At 41.7% G+C, this 22,727-nt stretch overlaps 1 protein-coding gene across 4 annotated transcripts in view; it reads right to left on the bottom strand.

Annotated features, from left to right (window-relative positions):
- The window catches only part of LOC110497479 (uncharacterized), a 46,212-nt gene that overhangs the window by 7,850 nt on the left and 15,635 nt on the right, over positions 1–22,727 (bottom strand). For 2 of the 4 annotated variants that reach the window (XR_016488891.1, XR_005037681.2), the window contains 4 exons: positions 16,550–16,631; positions 15,861–16,369; positions 3,493–3,546; positions 1,216–2,199 (listed from right to left, as the gene is read on the bottom strand). Coding sequence is in view for 2 of the 4 variants with exons in the window: in XM_036954469.2 (XP_036810364.1) it covers positions 3,493–3,546; positions 15,861–16,369; positions 16,550–16,631 (645 nt within the window). In the remaining 2 variants the exon portion in view is untranslated. The remainder of the gene's footprint in view (positions 1–1,215; positions 2,200–3,492; positions 3,547–15,860; positions 16,370–16,549; positions 16,632–22,727) is intronic. The other 2 variants (XM_036954469.2, XM_036954468.2) reach the window with 1 other exon arrangement.

Genomic DNA, 22,727 nt, shown 5'->3' with positions numbered 1-22,727 from the left:
CCTTATTGTGTCTCTCTGTCCTCCCTCCAGATAATAAGACAACCAACTTTGTATGTCTAGCAGATTGGATGTTAGCCTACCACGTCAAGCTCAACATTGACAAGAGAAGCTGCTCTTCCTGCCTGGAAAGGCTGCCTGCTCCAAGGCTCTGTCACAGATAACAACAACCCCTAGCCAACTGTGTAAAACTCCCTTCGCTGGCTCCCATCGGCAGTGTGCATGAAATTCAAATCCCTGTTCCTTGCTTTTAGGGCAGCAAGGGGAATCGCTCTGCCCCAATCTTTGTCAGCACTGCCAAACCTATTGTTCTTCATATTGCCATTATACATGTAGCATGTCTCATGAAAAAGTTGCATGTCTTAAACTCTACCCATTTTTTTTGTTTATCCTGTAGCTGACATAAGTTGGAGGTGCGACAGGCAGAGATACCCAGAAGGTAAACACCCATCTGTAGAACCTGTCAAGAATATTTAGATCAGTGTTTCTTAACCCTGTTCCTGGGGACCCAAAGGGGTGCACATTTGTTTTTAATTTAGCGCTGCACACCTGTTTGAAATCATCAAAGCTTGATAATGGGAAAAGGGGAAAACTAGTCAGTTGTACAACTGAATGAGTCTTCTGCAATTAACCCAACCCCTCTGAATCCAAGAGGTGCGGGGGGCCGCCATAATCGTCATTCACGTCTTCCGGGGAACAGTGGGTTAACTGCCTTTCTCAGGGGCAGAACGACAGATTTCTTTTACCTTGTTAGCTCTGGGATTCGATCCAGCAACCTTTCGGTTACTGGCCCAACGTTCTAACCATAATAAGTTGATAATTTGTGTCAGCTGTGTAGTGCCAGGCCAAAAACTAAAATGGGGTTGTTGACACGGCAGCACCACTGTAGATAGCAAAATAGTGTGGAAGCCAGGGACGCTGGCAAAGGTGTGGCGAGCTGACATTTGCCCCGCTCTTTTCAATCAGGTGTGGCAGACAAGTTTCAGTACTTTCAATACAGCTGACATGATTTCATACCTCATGATAATAGCCAATTTAATTAGTCGTATCTTAGATACAGTGGAAGCCCACTAAATTGTAGGGTAAATACATAGCTGAAATGGACTTATCCCTAAAAAGGGAATATTTTCCATAATTTCCAATGTTGCCCTGATCCCATCCCTACAATTTACTTTCATTAGTTGTGTTTAAACGTAATTGTGTTAGAATACCACTCACTGTTTGCATCGTTGTTTGTCCTAGCGTGCACAAGCTCTGGCAGCGTTAGGTCTTGTCCTCTTCTCAGACCACCCCACAGTCCATTCGGAGGAGCAGCCTGATCCTGTGCCCAACCGCTCTGCCTCTCCTGGGCGTTAAGTGTCCTTGCTGCATCCCTGGTCATTCACTTCATTCATCCTCACTGTGTCATTACTTTCATCATACTTTTGCCTCCTTTACGATCGCATTTTCAGTTTTTTGTTCACCACATGGTCTCACCACATTCTACCTCTTGCTTGTATTAGTAATATCTAGGTTTAAAAACTGATTATGTTAGTTTTTCCTGATATTCTTCACAAGCAATACTAAGTTGGAGTTTTACACATTTCTTGGAAGTCATGGCTTCAAGCCTGACTAATATGTCTTAGTATGAGCAGAGGGATTTAATAATTTGTTTGAAGACATAAGGAAAGCAGATGTAAATTTAAAAAAAACTTTTGAATTGTATTATTCATGTCTTTTGGCTTTGTTGTTATTGTTTTGTGTTAAATTGGGGAATGTATTCTCTTCCTCCCCCACCACCCTTTAAATAAAAAACGGTCACATATTTCAGTGTTGTTGTTTGCTGTCATTAACCTAACATTAAGCTGGTCCAGTGGGTAAGTGTAACAGTAAAAGCATGACACATTGTATTGGGGTGGGCTGTTGTTATAGCTAGACAGTTTTTTTTGCCTAGGCAGCAAGAATACACTTCATCTTTGACTTATCTAGTGTCATCAATAACAGCTATTAGACAGCAGATCATTATGAGACATGGGAAATGTTCATGTACATTTTTGCTTTTGGTCTGATACCTGCCAGGATGAATAGTTTTCTTCCAGATAGCCTGTAATGTGTTCCTTATAACCTGAAATAAAATCAACCTACTAATTAAGCATAAGGCCATGGACTAACAAAGGACACCAAGGAAGGTCTTGTTTTCTCCATGGCATTATCGAGACAAACCTGGAAAAAACAACAAAGTTGAGTCTTCAGTTCCACATTACGCCAGTAAAGGTCATTTGTAACATAAAATGAGAGGACTTTAACAGATGATTTTGGTGAAATTGTACTACCATGGCAATCATCGTAGTGTTGATCCATAGCAAGCTATATACCTCAATGGTTGATAGATGATTACTTGGCTTTACCACAAATGTTTTTATTTGTATTTACTTTCCATTCAAGGATTGCTCCAGCAGAGGCAACCATGGTAGACTATTGTTAAGTCTGAAAGACGGTGGGTTGCGGTCACATACTCTTGACTGCATAAGGAACGTCAGGGCTAGTTGTGGTCATGCAAACAGCGAGCTGGTATATAATATTATGGACAGAATGGCAACTGGCTAGATCAATACATTTGGTTATCAAAATAACATATTTGAACAATGTCAAATCAAAGTGACTGTAGTGGAGATGTGGGTGAGAGGAGAGCGATCCGCACAAGTGCAGTGGCACTGCTACGAGCTCAGCCATCTACACAGTTTTCACAACTAGGTAACAGGTTTGTGGCTAAATCGCTATGCTAACGCATAAACTCGCACCATTCTGACCAGTTGCTAAAGTTACCCGACGCTAGCTAGCTAGCCAGCCCCGACAGAATAGCAAAATAATCAATAATATATTTAAAAAGTGATAATTTCTTATTTATTCAAGTTAAGTGTCAATTTCAATCAGGCACTGATGTTATCCACCTAAGCAACAAGATGAAGCAGAAGCAATTGACCAGTGAGAATTCTCAAGCCATGAGCTTTTTCACACTTTCATGTCACAATCACAGGCAATCATAAGTGTAAAAATGTTCACAATAATAAGCCTTCACATGGAGTATTTTTTACATGACACTGGTGTCAGATTCTATCCCAGCATGCATTTGGAGGGGCATCAACAGTGTAGCGAGACAGACTTGTTCACGGGGCTGTATGATCCCTCAGTCTTATCGCGACTTTAATGGACACGGCCAGCTTGACTGGGTATTATCGCTTGGTTTGAAAGGATAAGGACTCCGTGTGTTTGTGTTTGAATTTTTTATATCCTATATTTAACAAAAAATAAGAACAAATTCTTATTTACAACGACCAATTGTGCACTAGCCCTTATGGGACTCCCAATCATGGCCGATTGTTATACAGCCTGGAATTGAACCAGAGTCTGTAATGACGCCTCTAGCACGGCGATGCACTGCCTTAGACCACTGTGCCACTCGGGAGCCCAAATTTTCCTATCCTTGTGGGGACCAGAAGATTCATCTAAACTCACCTGAATCTTTATGGCCCGTGTTTTCCCACCACAGTTCTTTTTAAGGAGCATTTTCTGAGGGGAAGAAATGAGAAACAATTATCAGCAAACATCCCTCTTTAAACCAACTTTATCCCTCAGCATTCTGTCCCATGTCTTACTGAAACATTTCAAAACACACCTGAATAATAATTACAATAAATAATTAATTGATTTGTATACCCCATTTCATACAAAGAATGCAGCTTAAACTGCATACTTCGAGGGCAGTTTACAGTGCCTTGCAAAAGTATTCACCCCCACAGCCGTTTTTCCAAGTAGGAAAAATGCCAAGGGGGTGAATACTTTCGCAAGCCACTGTATTCTGTCGAGAGCAGCCAATGGGTTTCATTGACAATTAGAGGTAAATCCATTTGATGATGTCACAGCAACTGACCACTGTGAGTCAATTAAGAATTATTAAATCAAGAAAGTGACGGAAGTGCAGCTGCTGCTAAACCAAACAAGGCAGCTTATAAAAGCTTATAATATCCTGTCAAAGACTACTTCCCAGTCCAAGTTAGAATGTAAACGCAAGTCTCCTGCTGTTGTGGAGGGAGGGAGATTTGGTACAGTGGCTTGCATTTTTCCTATTTTGTTGCCTTTCAACTGGAATTACATTTTTTTTTTTTTTTTGGGGGGGGGGGGGGGGGGGGGGGTTGTATCATTTCATTTAAACATGCCTACCACTGCAACATATTTTTTTATTTTTTTTATTTTTTTATTCATTTTTTATTTTTTTATATAAACAATAAATAAGACAAAAAAACAGAACTTGAGCGTGCATAACTATTCAACACCCCCAAAGTCAATACTTTGTAGAGCCACCTTTTGCAGCAATTACAGCTGCAAGTCTCTTGGGGTATGTCTCTATAAGCTTGGCACATCTAGCCACTCTGATTTTTGCCCATTCTTCAAGGCAAAACTGCTCCAGCTCCTTCAAATCGGATGGGTCCCGCTGGTGTACAGCAATCTTTGTCATACCGCAGGTTCTCAATTGGATTGAGGTCTGGGCTCTGACTAGGCCATTCCAAGACATTTAAATGTTTTCCCTTACACCACTCGAGTGTTGCTTTAGTAGTATGCTTAGGGTCATTGTCCTGCTGGAAGATAATCCTCCGTCCCAGTCTCAAATCTCTGGAAGACAAACTCAAGAACTTCCCTGTATTTAGCACCATCCATCATTTCTTAAATTCTGACCAGTTTCCCAGTCGCTGCTGATGAAAAACATCCCACAGCATGATGCCGCCACCACCATGCTTCACTGTGGAGATGGTATTTTCGGGGTGATGAGGTGTTGGGTTTGTGCCAGACATTTTCCTTGATGGCCAAAAAGCAAACATTTGTCTCATCTGACCAGAGTACCTTCTTCCATATGTTTGGGGAGTCTCTCACATGCCTTTTGGAGCACACCAAATGTGTTTGCTTATTTTTTTTAAGCAATGGCTTTTGTATGGCCACTCTTCTGTAAAGCCCAGCTCTGTGGAGTGTTCGGCTTAAAGTGGTCCTATGGACAGATACTCCAACCTCCGCTGTGGAGCTTTGCAGCTCCTTCAGGATTATCTTTGATCTCTTTGTTGCCTCTCTGATTAATACCCTCCTTGCCTGGTCCGTGAGTTTTGGTGGGCGGCCCTCTCTTGGCAGGTTTGTTGTGGTGCCATAATCTTTCAATTTTTAAATAATGGATTTAATGGTGCTCCGTGGGATGTTCAACATTTTGGATATTTATTTATAACCCAACCCTGATCTGTACTTCTCCACAACTTTGTCCCTGACCTGTTTGGAGAGCTCCTTGGTCTTCATGGTGCTGCTTGCTTGGTGGTGCCTTTTGCTTAGTGGTGTTACAGACTCTGGGGCCTTTTGAAACAGGTGTATATATACACTGAGATCATGTGACACTTCAATAAAGTCCACCTGTGTGCAATGTAACTAATTATGTGACTTCTGAAGGTAATTGGTTGCACCAGATCTTATTTAGGGGCTTCATAGCCAAGTGGGTGAATACATGTGCACACGTTATTTTTTTCATTTCACTTCATCAATTTGGACTATTTTGTGTATGTCCATTACATGAAATCCAAATAAAAATCTATTTAAATTACAGGTTGTAATGCAAAAAATAGGAAAAACGCCAAGGGGGATGAATACTTTTGCAAGGTACTGTATGGACCTCACATGCCCAACAACGTTTGTACAGTGTGTTTAGTAGTTGAAAGTTTGGTGATTAATAGCTCTTAAATGTGCTCTGTATCATCCCTGAAACCGTATATGCATCTCTGTCATTTGAGGACCATAAAGGAAATTCTGATATTTTTCTCGAGGCGCACAGTTATGAACTTAATGCATATCTGACAGACCAATAATTTGTGACCAGCCAGGTAAAAAAGACATCTGCCACAAACAGTTTGCTTTGACAATCGTTCTACAGACAATGGGTCGTGCCACATCTGAGCAATTGGGTTCGGATTACCGTGAGCACGGTGGATTAGTAGTAGAGATAAACAGCCGTGTGACCCTTTTGACCCGTTTAAGAATATTACAAAGATTTTTTTTAATTTAACCTTTAACTATGCAAGTCAGTTAAGTTATGGCAAGCCGATCCCCGAGGGGAACTCCACCCCCCCATTCAGCTGAAAAGGTGGCGCAGGGAATTCAAAAATATTCTTTAGAAATATTTAACTTTCACACATTAACAAGTCCAATACAGCAAATGAAAGATAAACATCTTGTTCATCTACCCATCATGTCTGATTTTTAAAAGTGTTTTACAGCGAAAACACATCATATATTTTTTTAGACCACCACCAAAGGAAAAACACAGCCATTTTTCCCAGCCAAAGATAGAGTCACAAAAGCAGGATTAGAGATAAAATGAATCACTAACCTTTTGAAAATCTTCATCAGATGACACACATATGACATGTTATACAATACATTTATGTTTTGTTCGATAATATGCATATTTATATCCACAAATCTCGGTTTACATTGACGCCATGATCAGAAATGCCTCCAAAATATCCGGAGGAATTATAGAAAGCTACGCCAGATAACAGAAATACTCATCATAAACTTTGACTAAAGATACATGTTCTACATATAATTAAAGATACACTGGTTCTTAATGCAACCGCTGTGTCAGATTTTTTAAAAACGTTACGAAAATTTCTCTGCCATGTTGGAGTCAACAGAAATACGAAATTACATCATAAATATTCCCTTACCTTTGATGATCTTTCATCAGAATGCAGTGCAAGGAGTCCTAGTTTCACAATAAATCGTTGTTTTGTTCCATAATGTCCAATTAGCTGCATTTGCTAGCACTTTCAGCTCAAGTGCCCAAAAGCTGACGCTGGTCCAGGACAACTCGCACGAAAACTTCAAAAATATATATTCCAGGTCGAATAAACTGGTCAAACTAAGTAGAGAATCAATCTTCAGGATGTTATTTTCATATATATCCAATAACGTTCCAACCGGATCATACGTTTTCATCTGCAGCCAAATGGAACGACGGTGGCACCCACAGAGAAATGCGCCACAGGGAAATTGCATTCTGCCAAGACCGTGACTATTTCCCCTCCCATTCGGTCAAAGTTCACACCAGAAGCTACATTCCACGTTCTACTGAATGAGGACATCTAGTGGAAGGCGTAGGAAGTGCTACCAGATCCATCTCTTGTTGGGAAAGGAAGGGGCGATGACGTCAAATTTGACCCACATTCAGAATTTCACTTCTTGTTTGGAAGATTGCCTGCCCTATGAGTTCTGTTATACTCACAGACATAATTCAAACAGTTTTAGAAACTTCAGAGTGTTTTCTATCCAATAGTAATAATAATATGCATATATTAGCAATCTAGGACAGAGTAGGATGCAGTTCACTATGGGCACGCAATTCATCCAAAGTGAAAATACTGCCCCCTATCCCCAAACAAGTTTTAAAAACAAATTCTTATTTACAATGACGGCCTAGGAACAGTGGGTTAACTGCCTTGTTCAGGCGCAGAACGACATATTTTTACGTTGTCAGGTAAATGACTGTACATTATGTCACACTTATGTTGTATGCTGATTTTATTCACTTGCTTCTCCTTTTATTTTAGCAGCCTATTGCAAAGGTGCTACTACTATTAGTCGTTGTTGAGGTGTTTGGATTCATGGTATGTCCTAGCACCGTGCGCTGGCAATACTATTACTTTCCTTTAAAGAGTTGTGCTAACAGTGTTTAACTCCATCTGTCGGCAAAGTGACTACAATATCCTTGATTTGGTACAGAATTGTAGCATAGTGGGAGTGGGGGGCTCTAGTGGGAGTGGGGGGCTCGAGGTGGCAAATTTCGGGAAACATACAGTGCCTTGCGAAAGTATTCGGCCCCCTTGAACTTTGCGACCTTTTGCCACATTTCAGGCTTCAAACATAAAGATATAAAACTTTATTTTTTTGTGAAGAATCAACAACAAGTGGGACACAATCATGAAGTGGAACGACATTTATTGGATATTTCAAACTTTTTTAACAAATCAAAAACTGAAAAATTGGGTGTGCAAAATTATTCAGCCCCCTTAAGTTAATACTTTGTAGCGCCACCTTTTGCTGCGATTACAGCTGTAAGTCGCTTGGGGTATGTCTCTATCAGTTTTGCACATCGAGAGACTGACATTTTTTCCTATTCCTCCTTGCAAAACAGCTCGAGCTCAGTGAGGTTGGATGGAGAGCATTTGTGAACAGCAGTTTTCAGTTCTTTCCACAGATTCTCGATTGGATTCAGGTCTGGACTTTGACTTGGCCATTCTAACACCTGGATATGTTTATTTTTGAACCATTCCATTGTAGATTTTGCTTTATGTTTTGGATCATTGTCTTGTTGGAAGACAAATCTCCGTCCCAGTCTCAGGTCTTTTGCAGACTCCATCAGGTTTTCTTCCAGAATGGTCCTGTATTTGGCTCCATCCATCTTCCCATCAATTTTAACCATCTTCCCTGTCCCTGCTGAAGAAAAGCAGGCCCAAACCATGAAGCTGCCACCACCATGTTTGACAGTGGGGATGGTGTGTTCAGCTGTGTTGCTTTTACGCCAAACATAAGGTTTTGCATTGTTGCCAAAAAGTTCAATTTTGGTTTCATCTGACCAGAGCACCTTCTTGCACATGTTTGGTGTGTCTCCCAGGTGGCTTGTGGCAAACTTTAAACAACACTTTTTATGGATATCTTTAAGAAATGGCTTTCTTCTTGCCACTCTTCCATAAAGGCCAGATTTGTGCAATATACGACTGATTGTTGTCCTATGGACAGAGTCTCCCACCTCAGCTGTAGATCTCTGCAGTTCATCCAGAGTGATCATGGGCCTCTTGGCTGCATCTCTGATCAGTCTTCTCCTTGTATGAGCTGAAAGTTTAGAGGGACGGCCAGGTCTTGGTAGATTTGCAGTGGTCTGATACTCCTTCCATTTCAATATTATCGCTTGCACAGTGCTCCTTGGGATGTTTAAAACTTGGGAAATCTTTTTGTATCCAAATCCGGCTTTAAACTTCTTCACAACAGTATCTCGCACCTGCCTGGTGTGTTCCTTGTTCTTCATGATGCTCTCTGCGCTTTTAACGGACCTCTGAGACTATCACAGTGCAGGTGCATTTATACGGAGACTTGATTGCACACAGGTGGATTGTATTTATCATCATTAGTCATTTAGGTCAACATTGGATCATTCAGAGATCCTCACTGAACTTCTGGAGAGAGTTAGCTGCACTGAAAGTAAAGGGGCTGAATAATTTTGCACGCCCAATTTTTCAGTTTTTGATTTGTTAAAAAAGTTTGAAATATCCAATAAATGTCGTTCCACTTCATGATTGTGTCCCACTTGTTGTTGATTCTTCACAAAAAAATACAGTTTTATATCTTTATGTTTGAAGCCTGAAATGTGGCAAAAGGTCGCAAAGTTCAAGGGGGCCGAATACTTTCGCAAGGCACTGTAGTTGCAAAATGTACTCTAGGTTCTTTTAATGGAGAGAAAGTGCTGTCCACTAAAATAGTTTGTGAGGAAGAAAAGAGAAAGGTTGAGATGCAGGAAAATACTTTTTAGACAGTTCAGACATGAAAGAAGCAAAACAGAGGTAGATAACATTTGATATGAAGGATGGAGAAGTCTAGACATTTATTTAGATTGATAATTTGGAGACACCAAGAACGCATCCCAAATGGCACCCCATTCCCTATACAGAACTTACTTCTGACCAGGGTCCATAGGGACACACACTTGGAGTTGCCCAGAAAAGGGTTAATGGGAGAGTATTGTCTGGCAGCTACCTCTGAAGACCCCCCTATTGTTTTCCCTCCAGCATCTCCCATTCCCCTTGACTGAGCTCACATACACACATAAAGATGTAGAAACACACACAGACACACACTCAGATGCCGATCAGACAGAAACACATAACCTCATCCTTTCCTTTTATTTCCCCTAGCCCCTGTCACTACCCACTGTCTCTCATCTGTTCCCTTGTTCCAAAAACACCCATGGACATATGGACCCCTCAAATCCTCCCCTACACACAGACGCATACACACACTTCCAATATCATAGTCTGTGCCAATGTGGCTATTGGATTTTAACGATCACTGGACCAGCTTCTCTGTGACTCATTAGTCATTGTCGTTTTCTGTTGTTTATTTAATCCTCTCCTTCTGCCTTGCTGGCTTTTGTGAGAAACGAGGGCAGACATCTGCCGTCCGTGCCTCCCTCATCTCTCCGGACCACCGAGGTGGCAAGCGCCGGGCAATGGATTGTGTGGGTGTGTGTGTGCAGGAGAGCAACGCTATTGTGTCCCTTTACCTAATCCCAAACTCAATGTAATGAAGCATAGTCTACAGTCTGGCTAGTGGTACAAGGCTACCCTAAAGTAAAGCCTAGTTATTCAGTGTCCTTAATACAGTTTGAGTGAAATAACATACTCACACAACTTTCTTGGTCAATTGTCCTTCGTGAAAACCCATTAGTTAAATTTAGGTAATGCTTTACTTGAACCCATAACAGATATGGATGAGAAAAATATAAAACAATACACTTTAGTCATCTTGGAAGATCTGTGGTGTGGTCCACAGACTACATACCCAAACAAGAGTTGAAACATGGCATCATTGGAGAACATAGATAAAGAATGCCCTTTTGATGAACCTTAAATGGTTAGTCCATCCAAATATGATACTTTTCTGTTTGTTTTATAAGATTGGATGTAGTCTACAGGGAACAGATGGCAATCCACAATAGGTTTTATACCTAACTTTTTGGGAGTAAAAAGAGAGCTGTAGTTAGCATGGCTAATTGCTCGAGGCCTCAATTCGCATTGAAAACTAGCATACCAAAATAATAAATATATACAAATTCCAAAGGGAAATGGGTTGCTCCACGAGTGCCTTTTATGTCCCTCAAACATTGTGTGTAAGTTTTGATAAAGCACTTAATTTAACAGTTGGATAACCTACACTCTGACTCCAACTAAAGTAAACCATGTTAAATATTCAAATAGCAGTGTGTTTACATGTCAATAACTGTATTTCTTTCTCAAATCCCCCTTTTTGGAATATCCCACGACATGTTCGTCCAACTTCCGGTGAAGATTTAACCCCAAGATTTGCACCATTTTAAAGCTCTAGTTATTTTGTTGCTTTGGGAAAGATATTCTCAATTGTACTTACTTAATGTGATTAATTTACATTTAGTCCCTCAGGTAAGGTCAACCCTGTAATATGAACTGAACTTCCATTTCAACATGGTAAAATTATTTATTTTTATTTAAAAGAAACATTGAACATCTAATAGTCAAGCAGGTGAGCTGGTTCGACTTTTTATATACAGTTGAAGTTGGAAGTTTACATACACAAACATTTAAACTCAGTTTCACAATTCCTGACATTTAATTATAGTAAAAAGTCCCTGTTTCAGGTCAGTTAGGATCACCACATTATTTAAAAAATGTGAAATGTCAGAATAGTAGAAGAGAGACTTATTTTTTCTGCTTTTATTTCTTTCATCACATTCCAAGTGGGTCAGAAGTTTACATACTAATTGAGTGTATTTGATAACACTGCCTTAAAATAGTTTAACTTGGGTCAAACGTATCAGGAAGCCTTCCACAAGCTTCCCACAATAAGTTGGGTGAATTTTGGCCCATTCCTCCTGACAGAACTGGTGTAATTGAGTCAGGTTTGAAGGCCTCCTTGCTCGCACACACTTTTTCAGTTCTGCCCACAAATTTTCTATAGGATTGAGGTCAGGACTTTGTGATGGCTACTCCAATACCTTGACTTTGTTGTCCTTAAGCCATTTTGCCATAAATTTGGAAGTATGCTTGGGGTCATTATCTATTTGGAAGACCCATTTGCGACCAAGCGTTAACTTCCTGACTGATGTCTTGAGATGTTGCTTCAATATATCCACATAATTTTCCTTCATGTTGCCATCTATTTTGTGAAGTGCATCAGTCCCTCCTGCAGCAAAGCACCCCCACAACATGATGCTGCCACCCCTGTGCTTCACGGTTGGGATGGTGTTCTTCGGCTTGCAAGCCTCCTCCTTATTCCTCCAAACATAACGACGGTCATTACGGCCAAACAGTTCTATTTTTGTTTCATCAGACCAGAGGACATTTCTACCAAAAGTACAATCTTTGTCCCCATGTGCAGTTTCTGACCGTAGTCTGGCTTTTTTAAGGCGGTTTTGGAGCAGTGGCTTCTTCCTTTCAGGTTATGTCGATATAGAACTCGTATTACTGTAGGTATGTATACTTTTGTACCTGTTTCCTCCAGCATCTTCACAAGATCCTTTGCTGTTGTTCTGGGATTGATTTGCACTTTTTGCACCAAAGAACGTGTCTTTTTGCACCAAAGAACGCGTCTCCTTCCTGAGCGGTATGACTGCTGCGTGGTCCCATGGTGTTTATAGTTGCGTACTATTGTTTGTACAGATGAACGTGGTACCTTCAGGCGTTTGGAAATTGTTCCCAAGGATGAATCAGACTTGTGGAGGTCTATAATTTGTTTTCTGAGGTCTTGACTGATTTCTTTCGATTTTCCCATAATGTCAAGGAAAGAGGCATTGAGTTTGAAGGTAGGCCTTGAAAAACATCCACAGGTACACCTTCAATTGACTCAAATGATGTAAATTAGCCTAACAGAAGCTTCTAAAGCCATGACATAATTTTCTGGAATATTCAAAGCTGTGTAAAAAGGCACAGTCAACTTAGTGTATGTAAACTTCTGACCCACTGGAATTGTGATACAGTGAAATAATCGGTCTGTAGACAATTGTTGGAAAAATGACTTGTGACATGCTCAAAGTAGATGTCCTAACCAACTTGCCAAAACTATAGTTTGTTAACAAGAAATTTGTGGTGGTTGGAAAAACTAGTTTTAATGACTCCAACCTAAGTGTATGTAAACTTCCGACTTCAACTGTGTGTGTGTACACACCATCCGCCACTTCATCAGGAGCATGCCCAGGCGTTGTAGGGAGGTCATATACAGGCACGTGGAGGCCACACACACTACTGAGCCTCATTTTGACTTGTTTTAAGGACATTACATCAAAGTTGGATCAGCCTGTAGTATGGTTTTCCACTTAAATTTTGAGTGTGACTCCAAATCCAGACCTCCATGGGTTGATAAATTTGATTTCCATTGATAATTTTTGTGTGATTTTGTTGTCAGCACATTCAACTATGTAAAGAAAAAAAGTATTTAATAAGAATATTTAATTCATTCAGATGTGTTATTTTAGTGTTCCCTTTATGTTTTTGAGTAGTATAAAGGGGTAAAAAGTGATATATGTATGTATATGTGTGTGTGTGTATGTATATGTGTGTGTATATATATATACAGTGCCTTGCGAAAGTATTCGGCCCCCTTGAACTTTGCGAACTTTTGCCACATTTCAGGCTTCAAACAAAGATATAAAACTGTATTTTTTTGTGAAGAATCAACAACAAGTGGGACACAATCATGAAGTGGAACGACATTTAATTGGATATTTCAAACTTTTTTAACAAATCAAAAACGTAAAAATTGGGCGTGAAAAATGATTCAGCCCCCTTAAGTTAATACTTTGTAGCGCCACCTTTTGCTGCGATTACAGCTGTAAAAGTCGCTTGGGGTATGTCTCTATCAGTTTTGCACATCGAGAGACTGACATTTTTTCCCATTCCTCCTTGCAAAACAGCTCGAGCTCAGTGAGGTTGGATGGAGAGCATTTGTGAACAGCAGTTTTCAGTTCTTTCCACAGATTCTCGATTGGATTCAGGTCTGGACTTTGACTTGGCCATTCTAACACCTGGATATGTTTATTTTTGAACCATTCCATCGTAGATTTTGCTTTATGTTTTGGATCATTGTCTTGTTGGAAGACAAATCTCCGTCCCAGTCTCAGGTCTTTTGCAGACTCCATCAGGTTTTCTTCCAGAATGGTCCTGTATTTGGCTCCATCCATCTTCCCATCAATTTTAACCATCTTCCCTGTCCCTGCTGAAGAAAAGCAGGCCCAAACCATGAAGCTGCCACCACCATGTTTGACAGTGGGGATGGTGTGTTCAGCTGTGTTGATTTTACGCCAAACATAAAGTTTTGCATTGTTGCCAAAAAGTTCAATTTTGGTTTCATCTGACCAGAGCACCTTCTTCCACATGTTTGGTGTGTCTCCCAGGTGGCTTGTGGCAAACTTTAAACAACACTTTTTATGGATATCGTTAAGAAATGGCTTTCTTCGTGCCACTCTTCCATAAAGGCCAGATTTGTGCAATATACGACTGATTGTTGTCCTATGGACAGAGTCTCTCACCTCAGCTGTAGATCTCTGCAGTTCATCCAGAGTGATCATGGGCCTCTTGGCTGCATCTCTGATCAGTCTTCTCCTTGTATGAGCTGAAAGTTTAGAGTTACGGCCAGGTCTTGGTAGATTTGCAGTGGTCTGATACTCCTTCCATTTCAATATTATCGCTTGCACAGTGCTCCTTGGGATGTTTAAAGCTTGGGAAATCTTTTTGTATCCAAATCCGGCTTTAAACTTCTTCACAACAGTATCTCGGACCTGCCTGGTGTGTTCCTTGTTCTTCATGATGCGCTCTGCGCTTTTAAAGGACCTCTGAGACTATCACAGTGCAGGTGCATTTATACGGAGACTTGATTACACACAGGTGGATTGTATTTATCATCATTAGTCATTTAGGTCAACATTGGATCATTCAGAGATCCTCACTGAACTTCTGGAGAGAGTTTGCTGCACTGAAAGTAAAAGGGGCTGAATCATTTTGCACGCCCAATTTTTCAGTTTTTGATTTGCAAAGTTCAAGGGGGCCGAATACTTTCGCAAGGCACTGTATATATATATATATATATATATATATATATATATATATATATATATATATATATATATATATATATATATATACACACACATACATACACACACACATATACATACATATATCACTTTTTACCCCTTTTCTCCCCAATTGGTAGTTATAGTCTTGTACGGGAGTTACAGTGATGGGACTAGAGCCATGCGTCCTCTGGAAAACGACCCGCCAAGCCGCACTGCTTCTTGACACACTGCTCACTTAACCCGGATGCCAGCCAGAGGAAACATTGTAAACCTGGCGACTGTGTCAGTATGCATGCGCCCGGCCCGCCACAGAAGTCGCTAGAGCGCGATGGGACACTGACATCCCGGCAGGCCAAACCTTCCCCTGACCCGGACGACGCTGGGCCAATTGTGCGCTGCCTCGTTTTTATTTTATTTAACCAGGCAAGTCAGTTTAGAACAAACCCTTATTTACAATGATGGCCTAAGAACAGTGCATTGTTCAGGGGCAGAACGACAGAATTTTACCTTGTCAGCTCGGGGATTCGATCGAGTAACCTTTCGGCTCTAATCACTAGGCTACCCCTGGCACCCCTCATGGGTCTCTCAGTCGCGGGGGCAGCTGCGATACACTGCAATGCAGACCGCTGCGCCACCCCGGAGGCCCTGGTTCTACTCTTTTTAGTAATTGTCTGGTGTTTTGTGGTGGAAAACTGAACATAACACATTAACCCTGTTACCCATAAATATATAGGCCACCAATGTTCTTAAACAGTTCAAACATTGTTGTGAAGACTGCATTCAATCTCCCTTCCCTGTTTTCCATACAACATGCTAATTTAAGATGATATCAACCCTTTCACTTTTATATAAAAACAATTCTTAATTTAAATTACACTAGCCAAAAGGCACTATGCATAGCATGACCATGAGAATGAACAACGCAATACAAACGGTTGCTATTTAAGAATTGTGGACACTGCATAGAAACACTAACCTGTTGCATTTTCTCCAGGTCCAGACTCGGCCTCCCAACCTCTCCCCCGTAGCTGTGCCTGTGCTTCGTATAGGGAACCGCTGACTGGTCAAAGTGGGTCAAGATAATGGGCCTGGCAGCAGGCTGCACCACCTGGAACTGGAGCCGAATGGGGGGCGGGGGCTTGAGGCTGCGAGGCAGGCTGGAGCTAAAGAGCACTGGGCTGGGGGAGGCCTCCAGGCAAGTCCCAGGCTCCAAGGCTGCCACCACCGGACCACAGCCGAACAGGTCCCGCACCTCCTCGTCGCTGGAGGCACTGCTGTGGTGCTCGACATGGTGATGGTGCAGCATCCACTTCTTGCCATCTCCAACGCTGCGGCTGATTCGCTCCAGCTCTTCTTCGGAAGAGTGGTGGTCCAGAGTTGGGTCTAGAAGGAGGCGTAGGCGACAGAGGCATGCCGGGGAGAGGGGACCCTGGTTGTGCTGTTGGCTGGTGGCCAGAGGGGTGAGGCCGCCGTTCCGCCGCCTCTCTGAGGGGGGCAACCAAGAGTATAGGTCAAAGTTGAAGAGGCAGAAATAGCAACAAGCTTATTGTCTTCTTCTATACTGTGTTACCTAGAAGTAGCTTAATCTGTTAAATGACCATCTTGTACACATCCATGTAACAATGAAGACCATAGACGACTTGGGTTGGTTTGAGCGACACATACCTCTGTCAATCTGTGCAAGCTCCTGGTTCTCCCCCTCGGAATCGTCGCTCTCTGCTCCCTCCCCACTGCAATGGTAGGAAATCTAGAAGGAAAGGGTTAAAGGTTAACTATGACATCAGGCAACATATGGCTCTCAACCAGTTAAATGAGTTAGCATCAGTACAAGCCACTCTTTGGGGCTTTAAGCAACATGGTGGCCCACTAACCCAAAAGCTCAATCAACATGATTTATCCAAAGAAATTGTGCAATGTAAAAAAGGTTACAATTAGCACAACTCTGTTTCACATGTAGCGTGCATATCATGCGAACACCTAAACTTGGTCAAATGGCCTATTCTTCCTGAAAAATGCCTTCCAAAATCCAACTTGAGTGTAAGATGGATGAAGTTACAAAAAGCTTAAATCTAGGCCAAGTCTGCTCTCTAGAAGACAGCCTCTTCAGTTCAATGTAAACCCTTGGCAGCTCTTGATGCTGCCATTTCCATGTCCCAGACTGTCCCTTTAAAAAAATGAGATTTCAGTCTTGTGGTTCGATGTGGCAGTTAGGGGATGTTAGTCCCCTCATGGGGGACAAAACCAGTATCTCTTCCTCAAACTGTCAGATTGAATCTAAGATAAATCAAGAACTCTGTAATTAATTGTAATTAACATTTTTGCAGAGGTTTTAGTATAGAGCAATTTTACATCTAGCTAAGGTGTTTGTATTTTTTTTACTTGAGAAATACTGCACCAATTTGTCATCTTATGTTAACAAAGTCAGATCTGATGGGCAGGTCTGTCTCACTGTCTGTGTTCTGCGGTAAGATTGGATAGAGCGCAATCCCAGCAGCTGTGTAACCTGTGTTAGTGGGCAAATGAGCAGTCAAAATCAAAACAACCCTCAAGTAAGTCATGAACTCACAAAACTCAGTTTTGGATGAGACTGACTTTATGAACAAAATTATCCTATTTACATTTGACACTTTATATAAATGTTTTGACTAATATCGATGCCACATTTTTTATCAGATAGGTATTTTATTGCCTTCAGCTGTGCTTTAAGAGCATTCTCCTTTTGAGGAGTCTAAAAAGATAGAAACCCAACAGACGGCAGCACTAAGAGTTAAGTAACGCACCACACTGAGTGAGGCCAGGCCGAGCAGCTGCCATCTGTGCTCACATGCACACACAGACTCAACACCTCCCCTTCCTACTGAAGCACTTCAAACAGTGAAAAGGAGAGAAAGAGAAAGGAACCAGTGCTCCTCGAGCAAGCCGCATACACTACTTGTGATAAACCCGCACCCTCCAAGTACCTTTACAATCAACAGTAAAGACCTGCAAGTCTGTGAATCAGTCAAACTTCTTAGTCATTGTACAAAATAATCTGCAGTGGGACGAATACGTAACAATCATGGTTAGAAAGAGAAACAAGAAAGGTTCAATGTGCCAAAGGCTGACCTGGTAGCTATATACACAGGCTACATTCACCCCTGCCTGGAATACGCAGCACCAGCTTCGCATTGCTCCTTAACTCAAGCCCTCTCTGATCAACTGGAGCGTATCCAGAAGTATGCTTGCAGAATCATCCTCAGCACAGCATATCCTGAATAGATGGATGCTCTGACTTCATTATCACTACCCTCACTTCATGAGAGAAGAGAGAAACTGTGCCTTTCAGGGACTGGTTACCCACTGCCTGTCAAGGACACGTGTCAGGAAGGTACACCCAAAGTGCCCTCTTCTCTATCCAACAGGCCAAGACAGATATATAAAAGTTGTCCATAACCTACGCAAACTAAATCAACAACTCAGAGTCTCCTAAATGTATATTGAAAAAAAATAAACGGAACATGTAAAGTTGGTCTCATGTTTCATGAGCTGAAATAAAAGATCACAGAAATGTTCCGTACACAAAAAGCTCATCTCTCATATTTTGTGCACAAATTTGTTTACATCCCTGTTAGTGAGCAGTTCTCCTTCGCCAAGATAATCCATCCACTTAACAGGTGTGCATAGCAAGAAGCTGATTAAACAGCATGATCATTACACAGGTGAACCTTCTGCTGGGGACAATAAAATGTGCAGTTTTGGCACACAACCCAATGCCACAGATGTCTCAAGTTAAGGCAGCGTGCAATTAGCATGCTGACTGCAGGAATGTCCACCAGAGGTGTTGCCAGATAATTTAATGTTCATGTCTATACAATAAGCCAATGTCATTTTAGAGAATTTGGCAGTACATCCTAACGGCCTCACAACCGCAGACCACGTGTAACCACACCAGCCCAGGACCTCCAAATCTGGTATCTTCACCTGGTGATCGTCTGAGACCAGCCACCCGGACAGCTGATGAAACGGAGTACTTTTGTCTGTAATGAATCCCCTTTGTGGGGAAAAAAGAATTGGCTGGGCATTGCTTCCAAATGGGTGGGCCTGGCTCCCAAGTGGGTGGGCCTGTGGCTGTCCCCCTGTACAGTCATGTAAAATCCACAAATGAATTCATTTCAATTTACTGAGTTCCTTATATGAGTTGAAATTGTTGCATTTTGCATTTATATTTTTGTTCAGTATACATAGTCATGAATTGTTTTTTGTATGTACTGTAATATCCATGCATTTCAGTGACTGCCATATGTATATCTGTAAAACTTGAACATTACTTATTCTACATACAATAGGTGTGCATTCAAAGTTTTACTGCCATCACACGGTCACACCTGCCATCTCCATGACATCACCCACTAGCACTGCATGGGACTGGGGTGTGTGTGTGTCGCTGTGGGGCCCAACACATTCACAGGGCTGGAGGGAGCTTGCATTTCCTGACAGTGATATGAACCTTTCAAACAATTCAGAATAGGTAAAAAAATATACATGTTTCCCCCTTACCACTGATACAGGATCAGGTAATCTGATCGAAGATCAGTTTTTAAGGGCAACTTCTACATCAAGCAAGGGGTTAAAGGCATCCAGGTTAGATGTCAAGGGTGTGCCCCATCTTGGAGCAAGTCAGACACTATTGTCTGTGGCAACAGGTTTAGTGAACATAACAGTGACGTTGCATGTTGACTTAACTATTTGGCGGTATTTCAGGGAACCTGGTATTAACTGTTTATAAGGACACCAGGTGACTAAGAGGGAACACACTCATACACACAAAGGTAAAAAAAAAAACATTCATACACACGATGCACACACACACACATTAACGTTGCACTTAACTTCTTTGGGACTGGGGGGCAGTATTGAGTAGCTTGGATAAAAAAGTGCCCAGAGTAAACTGCCTGCTACTCAGGCCCAAAAGCTACAATATGCATATAATTAGTAGATTCGGATAGAAAACACTCTGAAGTTTCTAAAACTGTTTGAATTATGTCTGGGAGTATAACAGAACTCATATGGCAGGCAAAAACCTGAGACAAAATCCAACCAGGAAGTGGGAAATCTGAGGTTTGTAGTTTTTCCAAGTCACTGCCTATCGAATATACAGTGTCTATGGGGTCATATTGCACTTCCTAAGGCTTCCACTAGATGTCAACGGACGCTAGCGTCCCACATATCCCAGAGGAGTTAAAGGACATACATGCACGCACAGTAAAGCCAAAGTTATTCAGTGTGTGTACGACTGGGGTAAGGAACTAGGCTATTTATCACACCAAATATCCTTACATTTTCTGCTACATTCCTACTTCGCAGTCCCAGTTAGTCTCCTTATCTATGTTACATACATTCACCCCACATTGGAAAAACAGGGGACATTTGTTTTATCTGAGGAACTCAAACAGGGTTCAAATAATTGGACCATGAAAAATGCAAATGTCTATGGGGTTTTCATGACTAATGTACTTGGGATCCAGGATACTTGTGTTGAGCCTGTAGACTAGTATCAGAGGGTACTCTTGAAAAGGACATCAATGTTATGCACAGTGAAGTGTGTATGAAAATAGATTATTTTTGCAAATGCATGGTAAACATAAAATATGATATAGGTCATGCATGTATGTATTCAACAGTTGAGGGAACTGTGTGTCTGGGTGTTTCTGATGAGATTCTGCACAAGAGAGAAACTACCTCTTGAGATACATATGAGATACTCTTGAGTGCATATGCTGTGCAATGGAGCTGAACTGATTTTCTTACTGTTTGAGCAGGGGACCATTAGGCTATTAGATACAGCAACACCTTGCCTTGTGGCACACAGCACACTATGCCTTCAAATCTAGGGCTGCACATTTTGGGGAATATTCAAAAGGTGGAAACTTTCCATGGGAATTAATGAAAATATGCAAATTAATGTTAATACCATTTAAATGTAGATGTTTTTTGCATTGGATATATTTACCATATCATGTGGAGACAGAAACATATACCTTTTACCTTATCATAAGTAGACATAATTGCAAATGATTAAATACATCCAATAGAATATTTTTAAAACAACTTAGTTACGAATTGAACTTTAATTAAATGAGTTGACTCTTCACATGGGATGATTTCACTGAACAACAAAAGGGAATATTGAATGATCCCCAAATGTTCCATTGCATCTCCCAAAAACGTTTTCAACATACATCTGAAAAATGATAGTTCCTATACTAAAGCTTTGGTTGTCTTCCTCTCAGGCTTCCATGTCTTCTCCCTGGACATCAATGTCCATCTCTTGAACATCAGACTGAGGCCTCTTCTTCACTGTCACTTTCCAACCCTGTTGAGGATTACTCGATAGCCACCAAATGTTCAACCTGGTCAGCCTGTTGCGTGCTTTGGTGTGTGTGTTCCCAAATAAGGACCAGTTGTGCTCTGAGGTGGATGATGTTGTTGGGATTTGGAGGATGGAGGCAACATGGGAAAGAGCCTCAGATCCATAAAGTCCCTTCCACTAGGTGGCTGATGAGATATGTTAGCACAACTGCCATATTGCATCTCCATCCCAAAACCCTTGCTTGGAAGTGCACTTCACCAGACTGCCAAGAACCCATCCCTCATCCAGGCCAGGGTGGTGAGACACGGTAGTGATGACACCATAGGCCTTGTTGATCTCTGCACCAGACGGGATGCTCTTGCCAGAATACTTGGGGTCCAACATGTACGCTGTGGCATGTATGGGCTTCATGCTTTTTGATGCATTTCAGAACTGCAGTTTCCTCTGCTTGGAGCAACAGTGAAGTGGGCATGGCAGTACGGATTTCTCCTCTTACATCTGCAAGCAGAGTCAGAACATCAGACAGGATGGCACTGTCTCCCTCAATCTATTCAATGGCAACTGCTATTCAGTGGTCCCTCCGTTAAAAGTTGCAGCGTACTGCTGCGCAGCTTGCATGGTGCCACAGAATTCTATGGAGCGTTATTTAAAAGTGTGCGCGGCTCTGCGGTTCATCCCGAAAGCATGATGTTTCCACCCCCATGCTTCACAGTAGGTATGGTGTTCTTTGGATGCAACTCAGCATTTTTTGTCCTCCAAACACAACGAGTTGAGTTTTTACCAAATGTTATATTTTGGTTTCATCTGACCATATGACATTCTCCCAATCTTCTTCTGGATCATCCAAATGCTCTCTAGCAAACTTCAGACGGGCCTGGACATGTACTGGCTTAAGCAGGGGGACACGTCTGCACTGCAGGATTTGAGTCCCTGGCAGCGTAGTGTGTTACTGATGGTAGGCTTTGTTACTTTGGTCCAAGTTCTCTGCAGGTCATTCACTAGGTCTCCCCCGTGTGGTTCTGGGATTTTTGCTCACCGTTCTTGTAAACATTTTGACCCCACGGGGTGAGATCTTGCGTGGAGCCCCAGATCGAGGGAGATTATCAGTGGTCTTGTATGTCTTCCATTTCCTAATAATTGCTCCCACAGTTGATTTCTTCAAACCAAGCTGCTTACCTATTGCAGATTCAGTCTTCCCAGCCTGGTGCAGGTCTACAATTTTGTTTCTGGTGTCCTTTGACAGCTCTTTGGTCTTGGCCATAGTGGAGTTTGGAGTGTGACTGTTTAAGGTTGTGGACAGGTGCCTTTTGTACTGATAACAAGTTCAAACAGTTGCCATTAATACAGGTAACGAGTGGAGGACAGAGGAGCCTCTTAAAGAAGAAGTTACAGGTCTGTGAGAGCCAGAAATCTTGCTTGTTTGTAGGTGACCAGATACTTATTTTCCACCATAATTTGCAAACAAATTAATTAAAATTCCTACAATGTGATTTT

Source organism: Oncorhynchus mykiss, chromosome 19, assembly GCF_057628025.1.
Source record: "Oncorhynchus mykiss isolate SJ-2025 chromosome 19, ASM5762802v1, whole genome shotgun sequence".
Classification (NCBI taxonomy): domain Eukaryota; kingdom Metazoa; phylum Chordata; class Actinopteri; order Salmoniformes; family Salmonidae; genus Oncorhynchus; species Oncorhynchus mykiss.
The sequence above is the reverse complement of the archived record's forward strand: the minus strand, read 5'-3'. Positions and strand labels throughout refer to the sequence as shown.